The sequence below is a fragment of the Pieris napi genome, chromosome 16 (assembly GCF_905475465.1).
Source record: "Pieris napi chromosome 16, ilPieNapi1.2, whole genome shotgun sequence".
Classification (NCBI taxonomy): Eukaryota; Metazoa; Arthropoda; class Insecta; order Lepidoptera; family Pieridae; genus Pieris; species Pieris napi.
This window is the reverse complement of record NC_062249.1, coordinates 7,706,565-7,724,895: the sequence shown is the minus strand read 5'-3', so window position 1 is coordinate 7,724,895 and position 18,331 is coordinate 7,706,565. Positions and strand designations below refer to the sequence as shown.

Sequence of the window (18,331 nt, the reverse complement as noted above, 5' to 3'; positions counted from 1 at the left end):
CTGCAATAAGTATTTAATTGTATAAATCTTTATGTTTCACATTTAATCAAAACATAATTAGAAGTAAACCACTTGAAACGTATCATCTTAATATATATAAATTACGTGTCACGTATGTCCGCTATGGACTCCTAAACTACCGAACCGATATCAATCAAATTTGCAAACCGTGTGTAGTTTGATCCAACTTAAAATATAGGATAGCTTACATCTCAATATTATTTTATTGCAAAATATTTGTTTATTATTTGATACAATTCTAACAGATGGCGCTGTGTTGAAAGTACCAACATTTCATATAAGCTACAATTTAATGCCATAACCACCAATAAAGCATGGTGGTCCCCAAGACGGGTGTTCTCCTACCACTTCCCTGGAATACTTTACTACTATGGAATAAAACAAAAACCTTAGCCACAGCAACGCTTAGCCGAGTCTGCTAGTGTAAATGTATATTAAAGTATCGTCTTATGACTAATTGATATCTAAAGAACAATATAATCGGCTATGAAAGTTGAAACATTAAGTTCGTCAACGACTAATTTAAGGATTGGCACAGCTTATTTGAATATATGATGAAAAAATCGTGTCTTATTATAATGTTAGTTGTGGTATGGCTGAAGAGCGGTAGTTTTCAGATTTAGCTTTAGGCCGCGTTTAGGGTCATCTTATTTTGAAATTTGAACACGTAAGTTAACTTTACTAATAAGTAATTAACTTTATCTTTATCTATAAAAAAAATAACTTCTGTCGTCTACCCCGAACAATCAGCTGGGACAAGTAGAGGAGAGATGGCACAAGATTTATCATAAAATTAACTAAAATTCAATTATGGTGACTTTGTCCGCCGTTGGACAAAGTAGTCTAGTAAAGATGATAACCATTGTATGCACATAAAAAATACATTATATTATATATGAATTTTTTATATTCATAAAATTTTCGATCTTATGTTCAAAAATAATAAACAGAGCTTTAAAAACAGTAAATAACTTACACAGGACAAAATTGGCAATATAGATATGAGAACCAACATTTTGCCAAACTCGAATACTTACTTAAACTGGAGCATCCATATAAGTATTATATTTCTTATCTATAGAACTAGGTTTTCATAATGTGTTTTGTAAAAGGGTTTCTATTACTAATAAAAAATAGAAAACATTTTACATATTACACACGATATCGTTACAGATATAGAAGTTAAAAAAATACTTAGTAATTGTATACGATACAAAATAAATAAATCAATCATGGATAAATTTAATTAAAATTTGTAAAATTAAATTGGGAATATAAAATAAAAACAGTTATTATAATCATTGGTACGCAATTTCTTAAACGTAGCGTAAATGTTTTTAATTACTGATTAATTACAGGAAGGGTGTCAAAATCATATCATAACATCTACTATCGTTGAAAAATGTTCTATTGTTTCAATATTTTGCGATAAAGTGTTACGATAAAACAATTAATAAAATGCCCCTGTTTAGTTTAAAATAATCTAAGGCGTTTTAACACTCAAAAAGGTATGTGTTATTTTAGCATGCACTATATTTCACGTTCTTGGTAAATATTTTTAGTAAAGGTGAATGAATAATGGCGGTAATTTATATTTAAATGACTATATGCAGATAATACGTATTTACAAAATTTTTATCATTGAAATAGTAACAAATGAATGCAAAAAAATATTGCACTGTTTTATGTTTCTGAAATCTAACTTTTCCAATAATTCGATTCTAACCTATTTGTATTCTTGTTTCAGATAAAAATGAAGCTCGTAATATTTTCAATTTTAGTTGCAATACACTACTCAGGCGCAAGACAGAGCCGATCTCAAAATCAAAGACCTGTACTGTCTTTACAAAACATTATATCAGCTGGTAACAAAGAGAGAGCAGTGCAGATGATGCAATTGAAAAAGCCAGAAGTACAGGGTTGTGTAAGCAGCCCTAAATTAGTGCCTAACCGACCATGCCAACAAAATATTATCGAAATGGCACCAAATTTAGTACAAAACATGGCACCAAATTTAGTACAAAACATGGCACCAAATTTAGTACAAAATATGGCGCCAAATTTGGTACAAAATCTTAAACCAAATCTTCCATGTCAAAGGGAACCGGAAGTAATACGAGTGCCCGTGCCATATCCGGTGCCGATCCAGGAACAATGTTCATCTTTCACAAGCCCATTCCTACCGGTGGCTTCTCCCGTCTCCGCATGGTCTCCGTCTAATGGCCTGCTGCCACCAGTAATTCCAAGCCAGTCGAGAAACCACTTCTTGAGGAAGATTCCTATACCACCTCCCACGTTGTAAATCAGGAACAATCGACCCCAGCGGTCGAATAAAACAACTGTTTTTAGTGATATTGTAAATTATTGTAGAAATATGAGAGGTATTTATTAAAATATGATAAATAATTATATGGCTTTTGATTAGTAGTCCTATTCCTATCAGTAACGTAAAGTTTTAAAACGGAAAAAAATCTTATCATCATTTAATAAATGAGAATTTAATTACTACGAGCGGGAAATATAAAAAATATTAAACATGTTCAGGCGTTAAGTTGTCTGGTTCTGGATAAATATAAAGAGTGCAGATAATGTTTAAATCTTATTATAATATGCTAAACATTAAGATCTATAAGTGTACCTATACAAGACCCACACATATTAATATAACTTAGTTACCGTGAATAGGTTTTTGTATAGCATATTTTACATATTTTAAATTTCAATTGCGCTGTTGGCAATACTTCACAGGAGTATTCTCATACAACCGTTTATTTTTGAAACAGGTGCAAAGGTACGCAAAACTTATTATGGACTTGACAAATCATTATAAATTTCATAGTACAAGAGAAATCTCCGCGTTATAACGGGGAAATACAGTGTTATATGGGGGACGGAAAGGGTGGTTACATACTGTACATATAAGACATAAACAAAGATAGAGAGAGATATAAAACATTTAATGGCGAAGAATTCGCATCAATTGGGGTTGCCAACCCCAATGCGGTGGTCTGACCTTAGGCTAGTTTAAGTTGCCGCTTTCTTAAATAATTACAAAATAGAAATAGTAGAAACTTTATTGAACAAACACGTTTAATTCACTAAAGATACGGCGGCTGTAGCGTAACTTGTCTCAAATATTTACCACAACCCGGAACATTTGTAGCTTCATCTCCGTAGATGGTAAAAGGCGGAAATCCGGTTTCGGTGAGCGGATATTGACATCCACATAAAGGAGATACAATATTCAAATTACAGGTATCAGATGTGACATGTTCGTATGGCCTTTGTTCGGAGTAGGCACTTGATAATTCATAAAATGGTTCGTTTATCGCGTAGAAAGTATTTCGTGGCTGGAAACCCATTTGATAGTCTGGCATTTCATATCCATATCCTATGAACGCAGCGCCTGGGAGTGTGGCTTGGACGTGCTACAAAGATGATATATTTAATAAGTTTTATATATTTTATTAGTATTGTAGTTTGTTTAATTTTTAAGTTCTATTTAAATGTTGCACGATGCTTGATGCACGAAGGATACATGATGGATTTTCGTTTCATATTGTCTATTACTCTCTTATTTCTTAAGGAAGAAGTTGCCCACAGAGCTAATTATAATTAAGAGCCATAATTTTACCTATGGACAATCTAAAAATCAATAGCACTACTAATTACTAAACAAGATTTGAAAGTTAAGAAAAAAGGGTGTATCAAACACTTTAGTTCTGTCTTTTGTTTTGATTGTTTTTTTTACAGAAAAATCAGAAAGTAGCGTTTTCTATCAAAATAACTATAGTAAAAGTAAGAAAGGGAACTTAATAATAAAAATACATAGTCTGAAAGTAGTAAAAAAGGAATTTACTTACATTATAATATCCAAAGATAAGTAAAACAATAAAAATAGTGGAATGCATGTTTCAAATGGCTAATTAACACAAAAACTATTTAATTTTCACTTTATATACAAAATTGAAACAATACATTAAGTAAGAGATACTTAAATGAAATTCACTACTTGGAAAACAAGCAGGCTCTTTGATAATCCTCCGAAAATAGAAGTCAAATATAAAACTTAGGGCAGGGCAGATAGATCTGTTTATAATTCTTAAACATTTAGCGCGGTATCAGCTGTAATCAGCTGATAGATATCCTGTGGTGCTACAAAAAAATATTTTTAAACAATTTCTTTACATCCTCTTCATAATTTGTCACAACACAGGGTCTACCTCGGTCGATATCTGTACGAATGTATTTGCAATTAAGTAGATAAAATAAGCGAAAAATACGTAAGTTTAAGCACCCATTAGCCATACCTTTTCTTGCGTATCCCTTCCCACCTTCTTTCACTACAAAAAAGAAAGAAATAGGTTTCAATAATCGAATGCAAATCGTCCACATTGTGATGTGGTTCTAACCAGAAATAATAACTATAAACAACAAAATAGACAATACTTAAAAAGTAAAATAAAGTGCCAAGCGAAGCGCACCAAAATAACTAATTGAATCTCTATAATGTATACCAAAGGGTGTAACCAGTATGAGTATGTCAATTACATAGTAATGATATGTTAATTGACATTTAAATCGATGGTAGTGATAACTTTAACATTAAAATTTAAGCAGACTTAAAATAAATGTTTTTTAAAAGGCTACTTGTGCAATATGAATATTAATAACATTATCTTACAAAATATACCGAATACGAAAATGGTTTTATTTTATTACTGCTCCTAAATGAAAAAGAAAATATTTGAAATAAAACATATATTTCTAAACTAAACAAACATATATTTACAAAATGTTTACAGTAACAATAATGATTTTGGTTTTTTTTAACACTTTTTCTATTAAGGTCACAAAACAGTAAGTTACATACAGAAAATTATGTGTGTAAAGGCAAGCTTAGTAGACCAAGAGGAACTTAGTTTTAAATATTCAAAATCCTGTACAACAGGTGGTAGCGGCTGTACCTCTAATGTACTAACATTAGAGGTACAGCCGCTTTGTTCAAAATATGCTGAACATTGTTTTATTTTTATCAAGTTCTACATAGATTTTATATGTAACTCTTAACTTAACCTGGGCAACATAAGTATAAAATAAATGCAATTTTTTTTGTTAGAGGTAGAAGGCAGTGGTCATTGAACTTGTATAGATTTTGGAGTTGATTGGTTATGATTTATAATTCAGACAGAAGAACACAAGGCAACTAATTCAACATGGCATAGAGTAATTGAAAACGTAAGTGACATTCTTTATATTAAGATTTTTCATCCAAGTTGAACTATAGCAGAAACGCTAACAAATTATTATGTAAAAGTAAACCTGATGCCTTGTCAATGTGTATCTGCTATACTCTTTATACACTACATAAAAATATTTTTATTCCGATCTAGCTGGGGGAGGTTTCCCACTCGCCAGAACTTTTCTCATTGTTTTCAACATGCTTGGAATCAAACCTATGTGCTTGTCAACACATTTCACTGCACATTTCTCGAAATCTATCGTGCATTTGTCAATCTGTAAAACAAACAAAAGCATTAAAAATATACTTATATATTGTACTACTACTAATTTGATTGGTTTTATTTGAAATACTAATTCTCAGATTGACAATATGAAAAAAAAATTGTATGTATAATGAAGTCTAAAAAAGAGCAACAAACCCAACATCATTCAATACCTTATTTACATTACAAATCAATATTCAGAAATTTACAGAATTTTTTTAATAAGTGATTTCCCAGTAAAATATTTTAAAATGTAGAAAGAGAATCAGAGTATTGAACCATATTTTATTTGAGGGTCTTATTCACCGTTTCCTGGCTTGGATCTGGCCCAAGTCTGTCTCTTGCGGAATCATTGCAGTCCATAACACACCTCTGGAGTCGGTTTTGTAGGACATTGATTTCATTCTAGAAAAATTAAATTTTTTGTATAACCAAGCACAAATGTTGCCAATACAGTTTTTCCTAGAATAAATTATTGTAATGTTCACCTGAACATAATTATTAGCCTGATTGAGTGATGAGGTACAGTTTTCTATACAGCCATGGACTCTTTCTAATGAGGAATTTGGGTCATCACAACATCTTGCAGCACATCTGTGCATATCACCCTGAAATGTTTAAATAATAGATTAAATATTGTTTAAACTTGAACTACCAGTTCTTCTGAAAAATTTGAATGAATGTAAAAAGAATAAAAACCTTAGGTCATTGTTTTAAACTAATTTAAAAAGTTAGGTACTGTACACTTGCTTCTGTCAAATAAAACATGTTTCTTAAATTAAATAGTATACTACTATTTTAATTTAAATATAAACTAAATATATCATTTTAGAAATGTTGCATAATATGAAATGATAAGATATAACCTAAAACAAACCTGCATTTTTCTCAAATGACTCCGGTCTAATTCATTGACCATATTGGTCATTTCTTGTTCAATTCTATACTTCTGGGCTTCAACCATTGTGAACCAAAACTTTGTTTTATATAAAAAAGAAAAATATACAAAACAACTTGCAAAGTTTTTTTATCTCTCAACCTTTCGTCCTCGGTTCCTGGCTCCACAGAATACAGATTACAGATCACATAATAATATAGTAATATTTACAGGGTTGCCAGTTGCGTCTTTCTATATTATATCTTAAAAAAGAAGATAGAAGATATAAAAGTGATAAAGAATTGAGAAAGAAAGCCATGGATTTTGGAAAAAGCGGGAGATCTTTACCGGAGAAGGAGTTCCAATCAATGGTACTGAAGGAAGTTACCACAACGAGTAATAAGAGAAAAATAAAATAAATGTAAATTGTATATTGTTAACAATTGATTGGAATTAAACAGGCTTCATTGTTACTATTATATTATATCCGACTTAAAAATTATACAAAATTTAATCTTATATACACAAGAGAAATACAAGAACATATTTATCATTTTGACGACATATTTGTAAAGCAAGCAATATTTCTTTATAATAGTAATGTAATATACACAATATACAAAGGATACATACTTACATAATAATGTATCGCTTTTAAAAAATAACATACACAAAGCTGTTAGATATAACATAACATTTAATGTAACTAATTGTTGTGGGCGTAAAATATAATGCTTGAGATCCAACTCGGTCCAGTTTGACATTTAAATAAGTGAAACGGAATTTGTATTTTGGATGCAATTATACGATCTGACAAACTATTAAAAAATAAAGAAAATCTACAAATAGAATTGAAATTTGAAATATTCATAAGTTTTCACAAGAACACAATTATTTTTTATGAATTCAACACATGACAATGGGTATACAAAAAACTTTAGCCTACCCCCACTACTGCTGCTGTCTACTGATCGAAAAAATTAAGAAAACCGAGGAAACACAAAAGTTTATAATCTCCATTCTCCGATTTCCTTGCCAAATTCCTAAATAAAAATAAGATAATTTCGTAACAATTGTGTTTTATTTATTTTTATTTAAATCTGGAATAAAATACATTTTATTAATTTATTTTTATTACAAAACAATTGACCTCACAGGACATCCTCGTTCGCTACAAAAAGGAGTGGCTATTTTTATACAAGCGAATTCTGGTGAAACAGGTATCAAGGCTTCTGAAACTTTAACTGCTATATTATCGTCTAACATCTTTACGTTATAAGCCTCAGCGACGGCGGGAATAGCAGCAGAAGAATATCCTAACCCAAAAGGTAGCTGAATGCCTGGTGGGGGCAAAATTAGCCGTCCGTCAGGATTTTTGCGTGTTTCAATGTTGAAAGCTGTATCTGGTGTAATGTTTGATTGCTTCGGTTCACAGGGACTTGAATGTATGGTTTGTTCAGCATATAATGGTTGTAATCCAGGCATGTAACGAGGCGCTAGCTGAAATCTCTGTCGATAATGTCGGCGTGCTCTTGGGGAGACAAACTGTAAGTAAAAATATATCATATATCATATAACCAAATATTATAGTTTCATGAGATAGTGGAATTTGATACACAAAATAATATGTAGATCTGGTCGTAAGACTCTCCGAAATTCCAATATGAAAAAAATGAACTATTAATATTTATAATGAAATTGACTTTCTCTAGTACCATCTGTGAAAAATACATTGGAACCAAAAATAACGTTCAGATAGCGCAAAAAAGCAGTATTGTTTTTATTTTCAGTACCACTTTAAGAAGAATGTTTCTTTGCTTTGTCATTGTAAAATCCTGAACTTGTTTTGAAAGTTCTCTAAGTCACGTGATCCCTTGCCATTAGGTATCCATAGCCTACATCTTTAAAAAAAAACACATACATATTTATGAAAGTTATTTAAAATTACTATTTTATTAATAATTACGGAAAACATTCTTACATTTGCAAACGTGACTAACACAATAAAAACGATTGATTTAGTCATCATAATTGGCGATTGTTCAATTAAATATAGATAAAAATGAAAATATTAAGAACATACAGATAAAATTTTATAGAAAAATTTTAAGACACAAATTTTAATGTAATTATTAATAATAAGGATGGATGAGGGTTTCGTTACACGTATATAATACGCGTCTTATCTGCGAATAATCAACTATTTACAAACATTAATTGCATTTAATGTACATATTCGTAGAAACAATGCAACACATTTGAGTTAGTCACAATTACATAATAGGTGGGCTGAAATATTCATAGGCTAACATAGAACAATCTTTTTTTAATAGGATTTGATTATTCAATATGCCTTGGAGAGCAATACAACGATAATAGCGGTCATAAAATTTCGATACCATTTTTACAGTACGATTTATCTTTAGCCTGAAAATAGGCTTTAGTTTCAGCATTCACTTGAGGTCTGACAACAGGGAAAAGTCACTGGGGGCCATACGGGAGAATACGGTGGGTGCGGGAGCAATTCGAAGCCCAATTAATGGAATTTTGGCATCGTTTTCATTGATTTGTGACACGGTATATTGTTAAATAAAACAGCACTTTCTTCTTCAAATGGGGCGTTTTTTTCCGTAATTTTGTCTTTCAAACGTTCCAACAACAATTTTTTTTGTTATTAATACAAAAATGCTACTTCACGAGGCCTTTTTCTTTCTGTTACGGATCGAGCGTTTTTAATACTGATAGAGGAAGGATATTGTGTGTAATTGTATTGCTGGAAACACATCTGACACCATCACCAATTGAGATCTTTCATTATATTGAAAATAGAGATTCTTTTGTCAAGCGCATTTTTGATTTCTAGAGATATTTTAATGATTCTTACACTGTTTTATTTCCTAATTCTGATTTAATAAAAAAAAGTTTCAAGTAAACGTATATTCCACATCATTCAAATTACTTTAATATTAAATTTGTACGTAAAAATAAAACTATTATAACGGTTAGTCTATATTAGGCAACTTCTTGAAATCTGATAAAGTATTCTAACAATAGGTACATGAAATAATTCAGATAGATCACGATTGACAGATAACAAATCAATAAATATAAATGTTTGCATAAATTATTTTATAACAGGTGTATTTTTCAAGAAGACTGTTTTATTATAGAACTTCTTCGGTAATTATTTCAATATGAAAGCTATTATAGCATTCAGTATCGTTGCTATTAGTTTAAAGGTAATATTTTTATGTTTTTTGTTAAATATCTAGTAGATTAAGTATTTCGAGAGCTTGTTCCTGACCATCTGCTGTGGTCTTTAATTATAGAGATAGATTAGATATTAATCTAAGATATCTCCTCGTTTTTTAAAAAAATGTACTGCCTTCATCATATATTTTAATAAAATAAATTAAAAGATTATAATTAGAACACAAATTTATAAGGATTTAAAAAAAATGTGAATTTAAATAGACTGTTTTTCTAAGACGTATGAGACCTTATTCAAACTTTTTTTTAGCTTGCGAGAACTCAATGCCGCCAACCCCAAAACTTTTTGATGAATCGAATACCGGAGACAATTATAGAGGTACCCCGCAACTTTATATCTCCCCCAATGAAAATGCCATACTCAGCCATAGACTATAAACAATTGACACCGTTGCCGCCAAAAATATTATCTGCGCCTTCTACTACTATTGTGACTGACTGTTCACCAACAGTTTGCAAAAACCTAGCAAATGCTTTACAGCTGATGATCGTCTGTAATTTATTAGAACGTCATAAGGGTGGTTCTGATTTAGCATTACAATTAGCATCCCCGCTCATAAATGACGTCATATCATCACCATCATTTTCTTGTGGTTGCCAAAACCCTCTTTTTCAGAATCAGGTTCCCAATATAGGAACTAATATTGCCAGAGCTCCAACATTTAACTCAGCCCCAGTCAACACATGCCCGAAACACAGTTTACTTAATATGCTGGGTATGTTTAGTAATTAAGCGTGAATGTCATTAGTTTAAGTATTTATTGTTGATAGCTAAATTATTATAATAAATTGTTTAATAAATGTGCTCTATTTAATTCGATGAGAATTTTCTACTACCTACCTACTACGACACTAAAACATTGATAAATAAAACAGAGTATATAATGGTAACAATAATTATTTATTTTTATATTTAACGCATACTTAGTAATAATAACCCTTTGAGCATGATTTACAACCACACGGTTCAAAAGGCAATGTTTCAACATTTACGTTGACACAAGGGGTATTTGAAGGTAAATTGTACCCAAAGTTACACGACAGCTGTGCTGGTATTGATGACGGAAATAAGACTTCTGCAGCCATTGGGGGTGTCATAATTTCTGTAACACCGCCGTAATAATTTGGTAGAAACTGAGCTGTAGGTGGTAATATTTCAGATACTCTTTCATAATAACTGGGAGTGATCACTTGTGAAGGTAAAGCGCAAGAAGAAGGAACGATTTCGGTCAAACCATTGTAGAATGGATTCAATTCGTTAACGCCGCAGAAGTTAGCACTAATTGTTTCAGTGTAACCATATGGATTTGGATTGAATTGTTCTACGATTTGAGGCCCGTACCGCGAAGAAATCGTTTCAGTAACACCTCCGAAAATATTGGGCTGAATCTTTTCAACTATTGGTCCACTTCTGTACGGTGAGAATGTTTCTGTTATACCGCCACAGATGTTAGGCTGTAACGTTTCAACAATTGGTCCAGATGGGCCGTAGAATGGTGCAAATGTTTCAGTGTAACCTCCAAACATATTAGGCTGTATAGTTTCGACTATCGATGAACCGCGAGGTTGTATGAACTCTAAGGTGGTACCGCAAGGTGATAATTCTTGAATAGGAGATATTATTTCCAAAGCTGATCCACAGGGCGTTGAAATAGTTTCAAGTATTGGTCCTAATGTGTTAAATGCATTTCCGTTAGCCAAGGCTGGTCCCAATTTGGTTTCAATTAAATCACTGACAATTAAAAGTTGTAAAGCATTAGCCAGGGCGTTGGATACGGAGTTATCCACGATGGTAGTAGCGACTACTGGAGGAGCTACTACTTGTTGAGTTGCCATTAGTGGGGGTGGCATAATTTGAGGACCCATTGGTGGATACCCACATGCTTGAGATTGTACCTGTCAAATAAATTTAATATGAATCAACTGCATCTTTAGCACTCTAGCTACCTTCTAATAAATTAATAATATTAATGTAATCCAGTTCCTTCTACCAATAATTGTTAGCAATAAGAATAACATACCTTACAAAAAAAGGCAGCGCAAAGGGCAAACAATAATTTTGACCCCATTTTAAGGATTACTTTTAATAACTGTTCCACTGACATATATATTGAACTTATATACGTTGCAATTAGTTAATTGAGAAACAATAGATAAAAATAATTTCGTAAAACTTAAACACGTAACTTTATTAATGTTTAATATCATCAAGTTCTAATAAATACATTTGCTTAACATTTGCTATCTTCAAAGAGTATTATAATATTAAAATTTTAATAATCATAGTCGATAGTTCTACAACTAATAGGATTAGAACAAATTTAAGCGGTCCATTTAGACGTGTAATAAAACAGAAATTAAAAACTAGATTTTTATTTCCAAAAAATAAATTAATTAACAAAATATTTAATGACGAGATGACCCTTTGTACCTGTAGGTTTTGTGATTGTGATTCTGATATTTTTAGAACAAGTCGGCCATAGAAAATAAATCTTTGTTATTATCAAACGCCATCATAGCAGAATAAGGGCTTTGAAAATCATTTTGCGTAAATGGTGAGGCTTCAAACGAATTAGAATTAATAGCTTCATATGGAGACATTAAACCACATGTCCTCGGAGGAAGCGATTTAGGAAATGAATAATTATCCATAATTCCCGCTTCACCCAAAAATTTTGCATTTGGCAAAGCGCGCTGCAACTCTAACGCATTTGCTTCAAACAAAGATTGAAACGGCGTTTTATCCGAGTACTCCCTTTTGCAATTAGTATCGGAAAGCTTATTTAATTGCTCCTGTATTTTATATACTTCAGATTTATAACCATCATGTTTATCGGGTGATTTGAAAGCGTCTGTAATTTCTGGTGGATTACTGATAATGTTATTGACAATCAAAAGTTGTAGAGCAATTGCTAAGTTATTTAAAACATTCGGATCTAGACCAGGTTTACGTTTTTCTTCTATAACCCGAGGAATATCTGGAATTGGGTGAGACTTTGGACATGGCTTTGCTTCTGGATGAACTATGTTTGGTTTTGGTGATTGATTTGTATACGCGAAATTTTGTTTAGTTGGGCTTTGATAGGTGGCTGGCTGAAAGTCTTGTCTAGGATAAACATAGCTTGCAGACGGTTCATAATTAGTATACGATTGAGGTTGTAAAGGTGGTTGTTGTTTGGGATAAGCTGGATACGATTGTGGGTAATATGGTGCGCCTGGATATTGATATATGTAGGAGGATAGGACCTGTAAAGATAATAAAATTTTATTTTACCATACTTAAAACATAACAACTGTTTTGTTTATTGAATAAGTCGTTGCGTAGAAGTAGTTAGAAAAGGCTTTTAACGGTCTACGAAGAAACATTAAGTTATTAAAGTAAAATATATCGGATTATAGTATGTGTTTAAAAATGAATAAAAAGTCGGTATGTAAAGCAAAATAAGAGAATGAAATTAAAGTAATTTATAACAAAGGGCTCATATATATACTATACATTTCCACCACTTTTCTTAACAATAGAATAACAACTCACTTGACTTATAAACAATTCAAAAACAATAACTTTCAATAAGCATAGAGCCATGCTTCTCTCACTATTATTAAGAACAAATGCATAATTTTACAGAAACTTTATTTAATCTAAGATCATGTATCGGGCACGTTAATATTATGTAATATTTGCAGTAATATCATCCCACGTGTTTTATCTCTAAGATGACACTCTTCATAGTAGATCGAAGGCGATAATTAGGGGTTAATTAATTAATCTGATTATGTACAAAAAAGTTTTTACGCATTTTAAGTTATTTTAGCATTGTATTGTTAAATTATTTAATAATAACGTTAAAAAATTTGTAGAATAACTATATTTAATAAATTTTAAAGGGCTTAAAATTACACATTAAGCCCGGAAGGCTTAATTAATTTCAAGGCATTTTGCGAACTAGCGAACTGTGGAATCGACTCCCGATGGGGGTCTTCCCTGAGAGATACGACTTCCAACTATTCAAAATTCGACTGTACTCCTTCCTCAAAGGCCGGCAACGCACCCACTAAAATGGGTGTCTTTGGGTTGCGATGACTGCCCTTTTCGGGCGCCCCGCAGGATCGTTTGCCGCCCTATTATATATAAATAAATTAACTGCTGTAAAATTTACATTTTCGCGGATGTTTGGCGGACCCATGCGACTTCTTCGATACAAGGAGTCACTTCGCGGCTTGTGTGCTGCGATGTTGCGGGCTACTCGATTGTGAAGAAGTTGCATGGATCTTCAATCTGATTGTCCTTATTTTAACATATGTGATGTTTTTGAGCTAAAATAAAAAAAAAATTGTTAATGACAATAAAGTTCTTTAAACATTATTGAATTTATTTTATACACTACACTCAATTTACTGTAAGAAATATGGTTTGGTATCAACACTTAACATGTGTTATATTCAGCGTACGAGCAGCATCCAACAACAACATATATTTGCGACAGGTTTGGGAAGACCAAGATACATTATACTATTTTTAAAATATGATTTAAATTTGTTAGTAGTTTAAGGTAGTAAAGTAGAAGTGCCTCAATTGAAATTCCCCACGACTGTTGAATATTGTAATTATCCAAAATACTTCTTCAGTGCGTGGGTTAGGTTAAGGAGAAGTTATTCTCATTTAAAATATTTACATTATCATTTACATGAAGTAAAAGTAAAAGTATAAACGTTGACATTTGCATTTTTTTCAATACGATTAATATTCATTATCTATAATAGTATTAATATTAATAATAATAATTTATAGATTTGTGTGTTATTTCCTAAATCACTATACTTCTATTTATAATTTATTTTTGTCTCTAAATATTATTCTATCTTGTTTTCTTTGTTGAGTTGTATGTTATATGAACTTTATTTTTCATTACAGAAATTGTATACCTACATGAGAAATTTAATATATACGAACGAGATACATCTTAATTTTATTCTACTACGCTCAATCTGATATAATTATATTATAATTATAATTGTATATCTTAAATGCCCTTTTGAATTGGTTAAACGTGCTAATATTACAAATTTTAGACGGTAATTGATTAAATAATTGCACACCATCATACTTATCTATCTATATTATCATATAAGAGTCGGTGCAAACAAAACATTATTAATGTTTTTGTGTATTTTTTTAAGTTGTAGCAGAAATAAAGATTATATTATAACCATAATTCATACCTATAGTAGGCGTTTCCGTGACATAAATGCTGAATTGCGTGACTAATTGAAATCAGGTTAAGTATTTGTGAAGTATGCAAATTTGAATTAACAATTAAAATTATTAATTATGAATCAACAATTTAATATTTATGTGATATTCACACTGTACTTTCATTCAGCTGTACTTAAATATTTGGTAAAAGTACTTTTAACTTCATTATTCATACTCTATTATAATATATTTAAATCGTAGGTATCATCCGTAAATTGAATATACATTAGTGTTAGACTAACGGCTAACCGGAACTTTCAACACTGAGGGTCTTGCGTTTGAACCCCAGCTTTACAATAATTTTTCTCACTCACGCAATTAACATTGAGTCGTTCAGACAACATCGTTAAAACAGGCAAGTCATAGAAGAGCAACACGTGTACGTGGTAAACATATTTTAAAATAAAATAAATCAGTGGCGCTACAACCTCTTTAGGTCTAGGCCTCAGATTTCTGAATCTGTTTCATGATCATTTTTAAATCTAATAGGCAAGTAGGTGATCAGCCTCCAGTGCCAGACACACGCCGTCGACTTTTTGGGTCTAAGACATGTCGGTTTTCTCACGATGTTTTCCTTCACCGTTCGAGCAAATGTTAAATGCGCACATAGAAAGAAAGTCCATTGGTGCACAGCCGGGGATCAAATCTACGACCTCAGGTATGAAAGTCACACGCTGAAGCCACTAGGGCAACACTGCTCCTCATAGTAAAGTAAAACATATTTTACTTTACTATAAAGCGATGAGGCACGTGTTTTGCCATGACAACTACCACATCCTTCAGTTTACGATTAATAAGATCCAGGGAAAAAGGGCCTGTTGGTAGAAAGGATAAATCGTTTACGGGTATTGCGACTGCGGAAGAGTTGGTTCTGGCACATGTTAAGACACGCTTCACGACTGACTGTCTGTCAGTCGTGAATCTCTAGTAATAGAGAAGCACATATAGAAAAAATATAAGAACTCCTAATGGACGTCTCTGAGAAGAGACATTTAATGCTACTTATTAGAAGCATATTTACTATTACTAATTTTGCTCAAACTGCTCTTTTGAACCGTTTTAAGTAAAGCTTTTGCAATAATTTAAACATTCCTGTCACGATCGAGATTGGTTCCGATCAAATTGCCAATATAATACAGGGCTATAATATTGTTAGTAAAATGGAACCTTGTTGAGCTTTTTACGATATATTTGTAGTTTTATTTTAGCATTGTATTGCAAGATTTCTCAGTCAATCATAAAATTAAATATTTCCAGACTAGATTTGAATTCGTTGGAGTAATTTTACGTAAAAAATATCCTAAAGTACCTTCCTAATCCTATTTAAACAATATAAGTTCAATATACATTGTACTTAAAACTAAATTAGTTAATGTTTTGTTTATTTATAGTTACGTGACAAGAGCAAAATATTTATAAGCTAATCGAGGTTTTTTCAGGTACCGGTTATCGTTAAAATTAATATATTATTCTTTTCTATTATATTTTATGATAACTTTATATTTAAAAATAGCGGTTAAATAAAAAAAAGAGTATGCTTTTAATTTTATTATACTAGTAAACATAATTATAGGATGGCAACGATGGCACTGGAACCACACTTTCCACCGGATATCCGGGTAATGGCAACTCGCAGGGGCCTGGCAATGTGCTACTCAACAAATTGCTAACAACAAGTAGTTGTAGGGCATTTGCCAAGTTATTAGCAACACTGCTGTCTTGAATAACAGTTGGATATCCAAGTTCAGAGATCACACCTGGCATTAGAGGCGGTGCCAAAACGGGAGCAGGTGCCAATGCTCCGAAAGCGGGCAGTACGGGGCCTGGTGGCCCGCAGCCAAAGTATTGGTTCGGCAGAATCGTTTCGACAACGTTAGGAGCGCAGTTGGAGACAACTCGATTGACACATTGAGAGTAAGCGGTCTGTGAAAAAAAATAAATGAGTTATTGACATATGTGATAGTTTTCTTCAGAGGCAAAAGCAAACATTCCTGCATGCATCTTTGGGTTGCAGGTGTGTTGCCAACCCGGAAGGCCACTAATTTAGGGAACGGTAGGCCCTTTCATTAAGGCCCGTACGTCGTAATGGTTCAGAGAAACCTCTTACTAGTAGTTCAACAAAAGGGTGGTGCGGGGCAGAAAGTGTCTTAAATTCGCTGAAAAGTTTAGGTTACGTTGGCACTTTGGCAAACTGATGATGCAACTAGGTTTATTATGTCTTTTATAATATATCTTTGTATATTAACACTTTGGATAATTTTATTATAAGTTATTTTTTTAGTGATTAGAAAGTTAATTTATGATTTTAGTAAAGAAATACCTGAATAATAATGGCTTGAAAGGTTATGAACAAAATTGTGTTCTTCATTTTATAAAATTAAGGAACTTAAGAAGAATTTATAGACTGCCTGTCAAAATCTAATTTATACAATGAATTAATGTTGTATTGTTTTTAAATTTATATTATTATTTTGCACAACGCTAACGATAGTAATATCTAGGAATTTAAAAAAAATAAAATGAATAAAGGCACGTCCTGGATGTTTTGATTATTCATTATCTACCTATTATGCAAATATCGATAACAATATAGTATGGTAATAATTTTCATGTTTCACAGAAAACATAGGTATTTCATATTACTCAAGAATTTAAATAGTTCAATAAAAAGGTCAATAAAAAATAACAGTACAATAATATTTAATAGGAAATTACCATACAGATGACAAGAGCACGGAAATGCCTTGTCTACTTTGTTCTTCTATAGAAGCAGCATATATATTAGTTTACTCTGTATATGATAACCGGAAATGGATAAGCAAATTTGAGCTCTTAACATTTCCGGTTTCTTTTTTAGAAATAATCAATATTTAGTGTGGGATATTGTTTAGGTCTATGGTATAGTATGGTTTGCGTAGGTATGAATGGCAAACATATTATAACATGACCGCTATTCCTTGCTGTGACGGTCAATAACTATGAGTTGTCTATGTGTGCTGTCCTTAAAAATATTAAAACTCGTCATTACTATTCACGAAAATTAAAACAAATGTAATAATTTTTCTAAAGGTGATGGTTTACGACAAATATTTATAAGATGTTTTTTGGTTAATTGCATTTTATTGCATTCCATTTTAATTAAATCTAAAATACTTTGTTCCTCAAATACCCCTTTGGCAAAATTTATTATATCACGTTGCCGTATTTTTATTAAATGCTTCAGAATTTTCGAGATCTATTGACAATAAAACTTGTTAAGAAAAAAATTGGAAAATACTATTACATAAACATTAAGCAAATCAGGTCAATCAGAATACATCGAATGTTACAAAATAACTTACAAATCGATTACCTACTAACTTGATTTTTATTTCGATATTACAATATAAAATATTATAA

The 18,331-nt window shown here is 31.7% G+C and overlaps 2 protein-coding genes and 1 long non-coding RNA gene across 3 annotated transcripts; all 3 read right to left on the bottom strand.

Annotated features, from left to right (window-relative positions):
- Positions 1 to 3,079: 3,079 nt before the first annotated feature.
- LOC125057477 lies at positions 3,080 to 4,373 on the bottom strand. Its single transcript, XR_007118208.1, has 2 exons — positions 3,885 to 4,373; positions 3,080 to 3,449 (listed from the first exon to the last, which is right to left on the bottom strand). It is a non-coding gene; the product is annotated as an uncharacterized LOC125057477 (long non-coding RNA).
- A 412-nt stretch (positions 4,374 to 4,785) lies between these two features.
- LOC125057476 (protein FAM136A-like) lies at positions 4,786 to 6,608 on the bottom strand. The gene is made up of 5 exons (XM_047661202.1): positions 6,406 to 6,608; positions 6,017 to 6,136; positions 5,835 to 5,933; positions 5,042 to 5,538; positions 4,786 to 4,988 (listed from the first exon to the last, which is right to left on the bottom strand). Exons 1-4 carry the CDS (start codon positions 6,490 to 6,492, stop codon positions 5,401 to 5,403), a joined length of 444 nt encoding a protein of 147 aa, XP_047517158.1. The 5' UTR covers positions 6,493 to 6,608; the 3' UTR covers positions 4,786 to 4,988; positions 5,042 to 5,400.
- Positions 6,609 to 10,557: 3,949 nt separating this feature from the next.
- Positions 10,558 to 11,766, bottom strand: LOC125057397. Its single transcript, XM_047661064.1, has 2 exons — positions 11,697 to 11,766; positions 10,558 to 11,571 (listed from the first exon to the last, which is right to left on the bottom strand). Exons 1-2 carry the CDS (start codon positions 11,742 to 11,744, stop codon positions 10,600 to 10,602), a joined length of 1,020 nt encoding a protein of 339 aa, XP_047517020.1. The 5' UTR covers positions 11,745 to 11,766; the 3' UTR covers positions 10,558 to 10,599.
- Between the last annotated feature and the right edge of the window lie 6,565 nt (positions 11,767 to 18,331).

Excerpts from the sequence above, each read along its gene's own strand:
- LOC125057397 (XM_047661064.1), bottom strand. The coding sequence starts at position 11,744 with ATGGGGTCAAAATTATTGTTTGCCCTTTGCGCTGCCTTTTTTTGTAAG. Across the intron at positions 11,572-11,696 it reads GCGCTGCCTTTTTTTGTAAG|GTACAATCTCAAGCATGTGG; the intron begins GTATGTTATTCT and ends TTTATTTGACAG.
- LOC125057476 (XM_047661202.1), bottom strand. The coding sequence starts at position 6,492 with ATGGTTGAAGCCCAGAAGTATAGAATTGAACAAGAAATGACCAATATG. Across the intron at positions 6,137-6,405 it reads GTCATTTGAGAAAAATGCAG|GGTGATATGCACAGATGTGC; the intron begins GTTTGTTTTAGG and ends TAAACATTTCAG. Across the intron at positions 5,539-5,834 it reads CAGATCCAAGCCAGGAAACG|ATTGACAAATGCACGATAGA; the intron begins GTGAATAAGACC and ends TTTGTTTTACAG.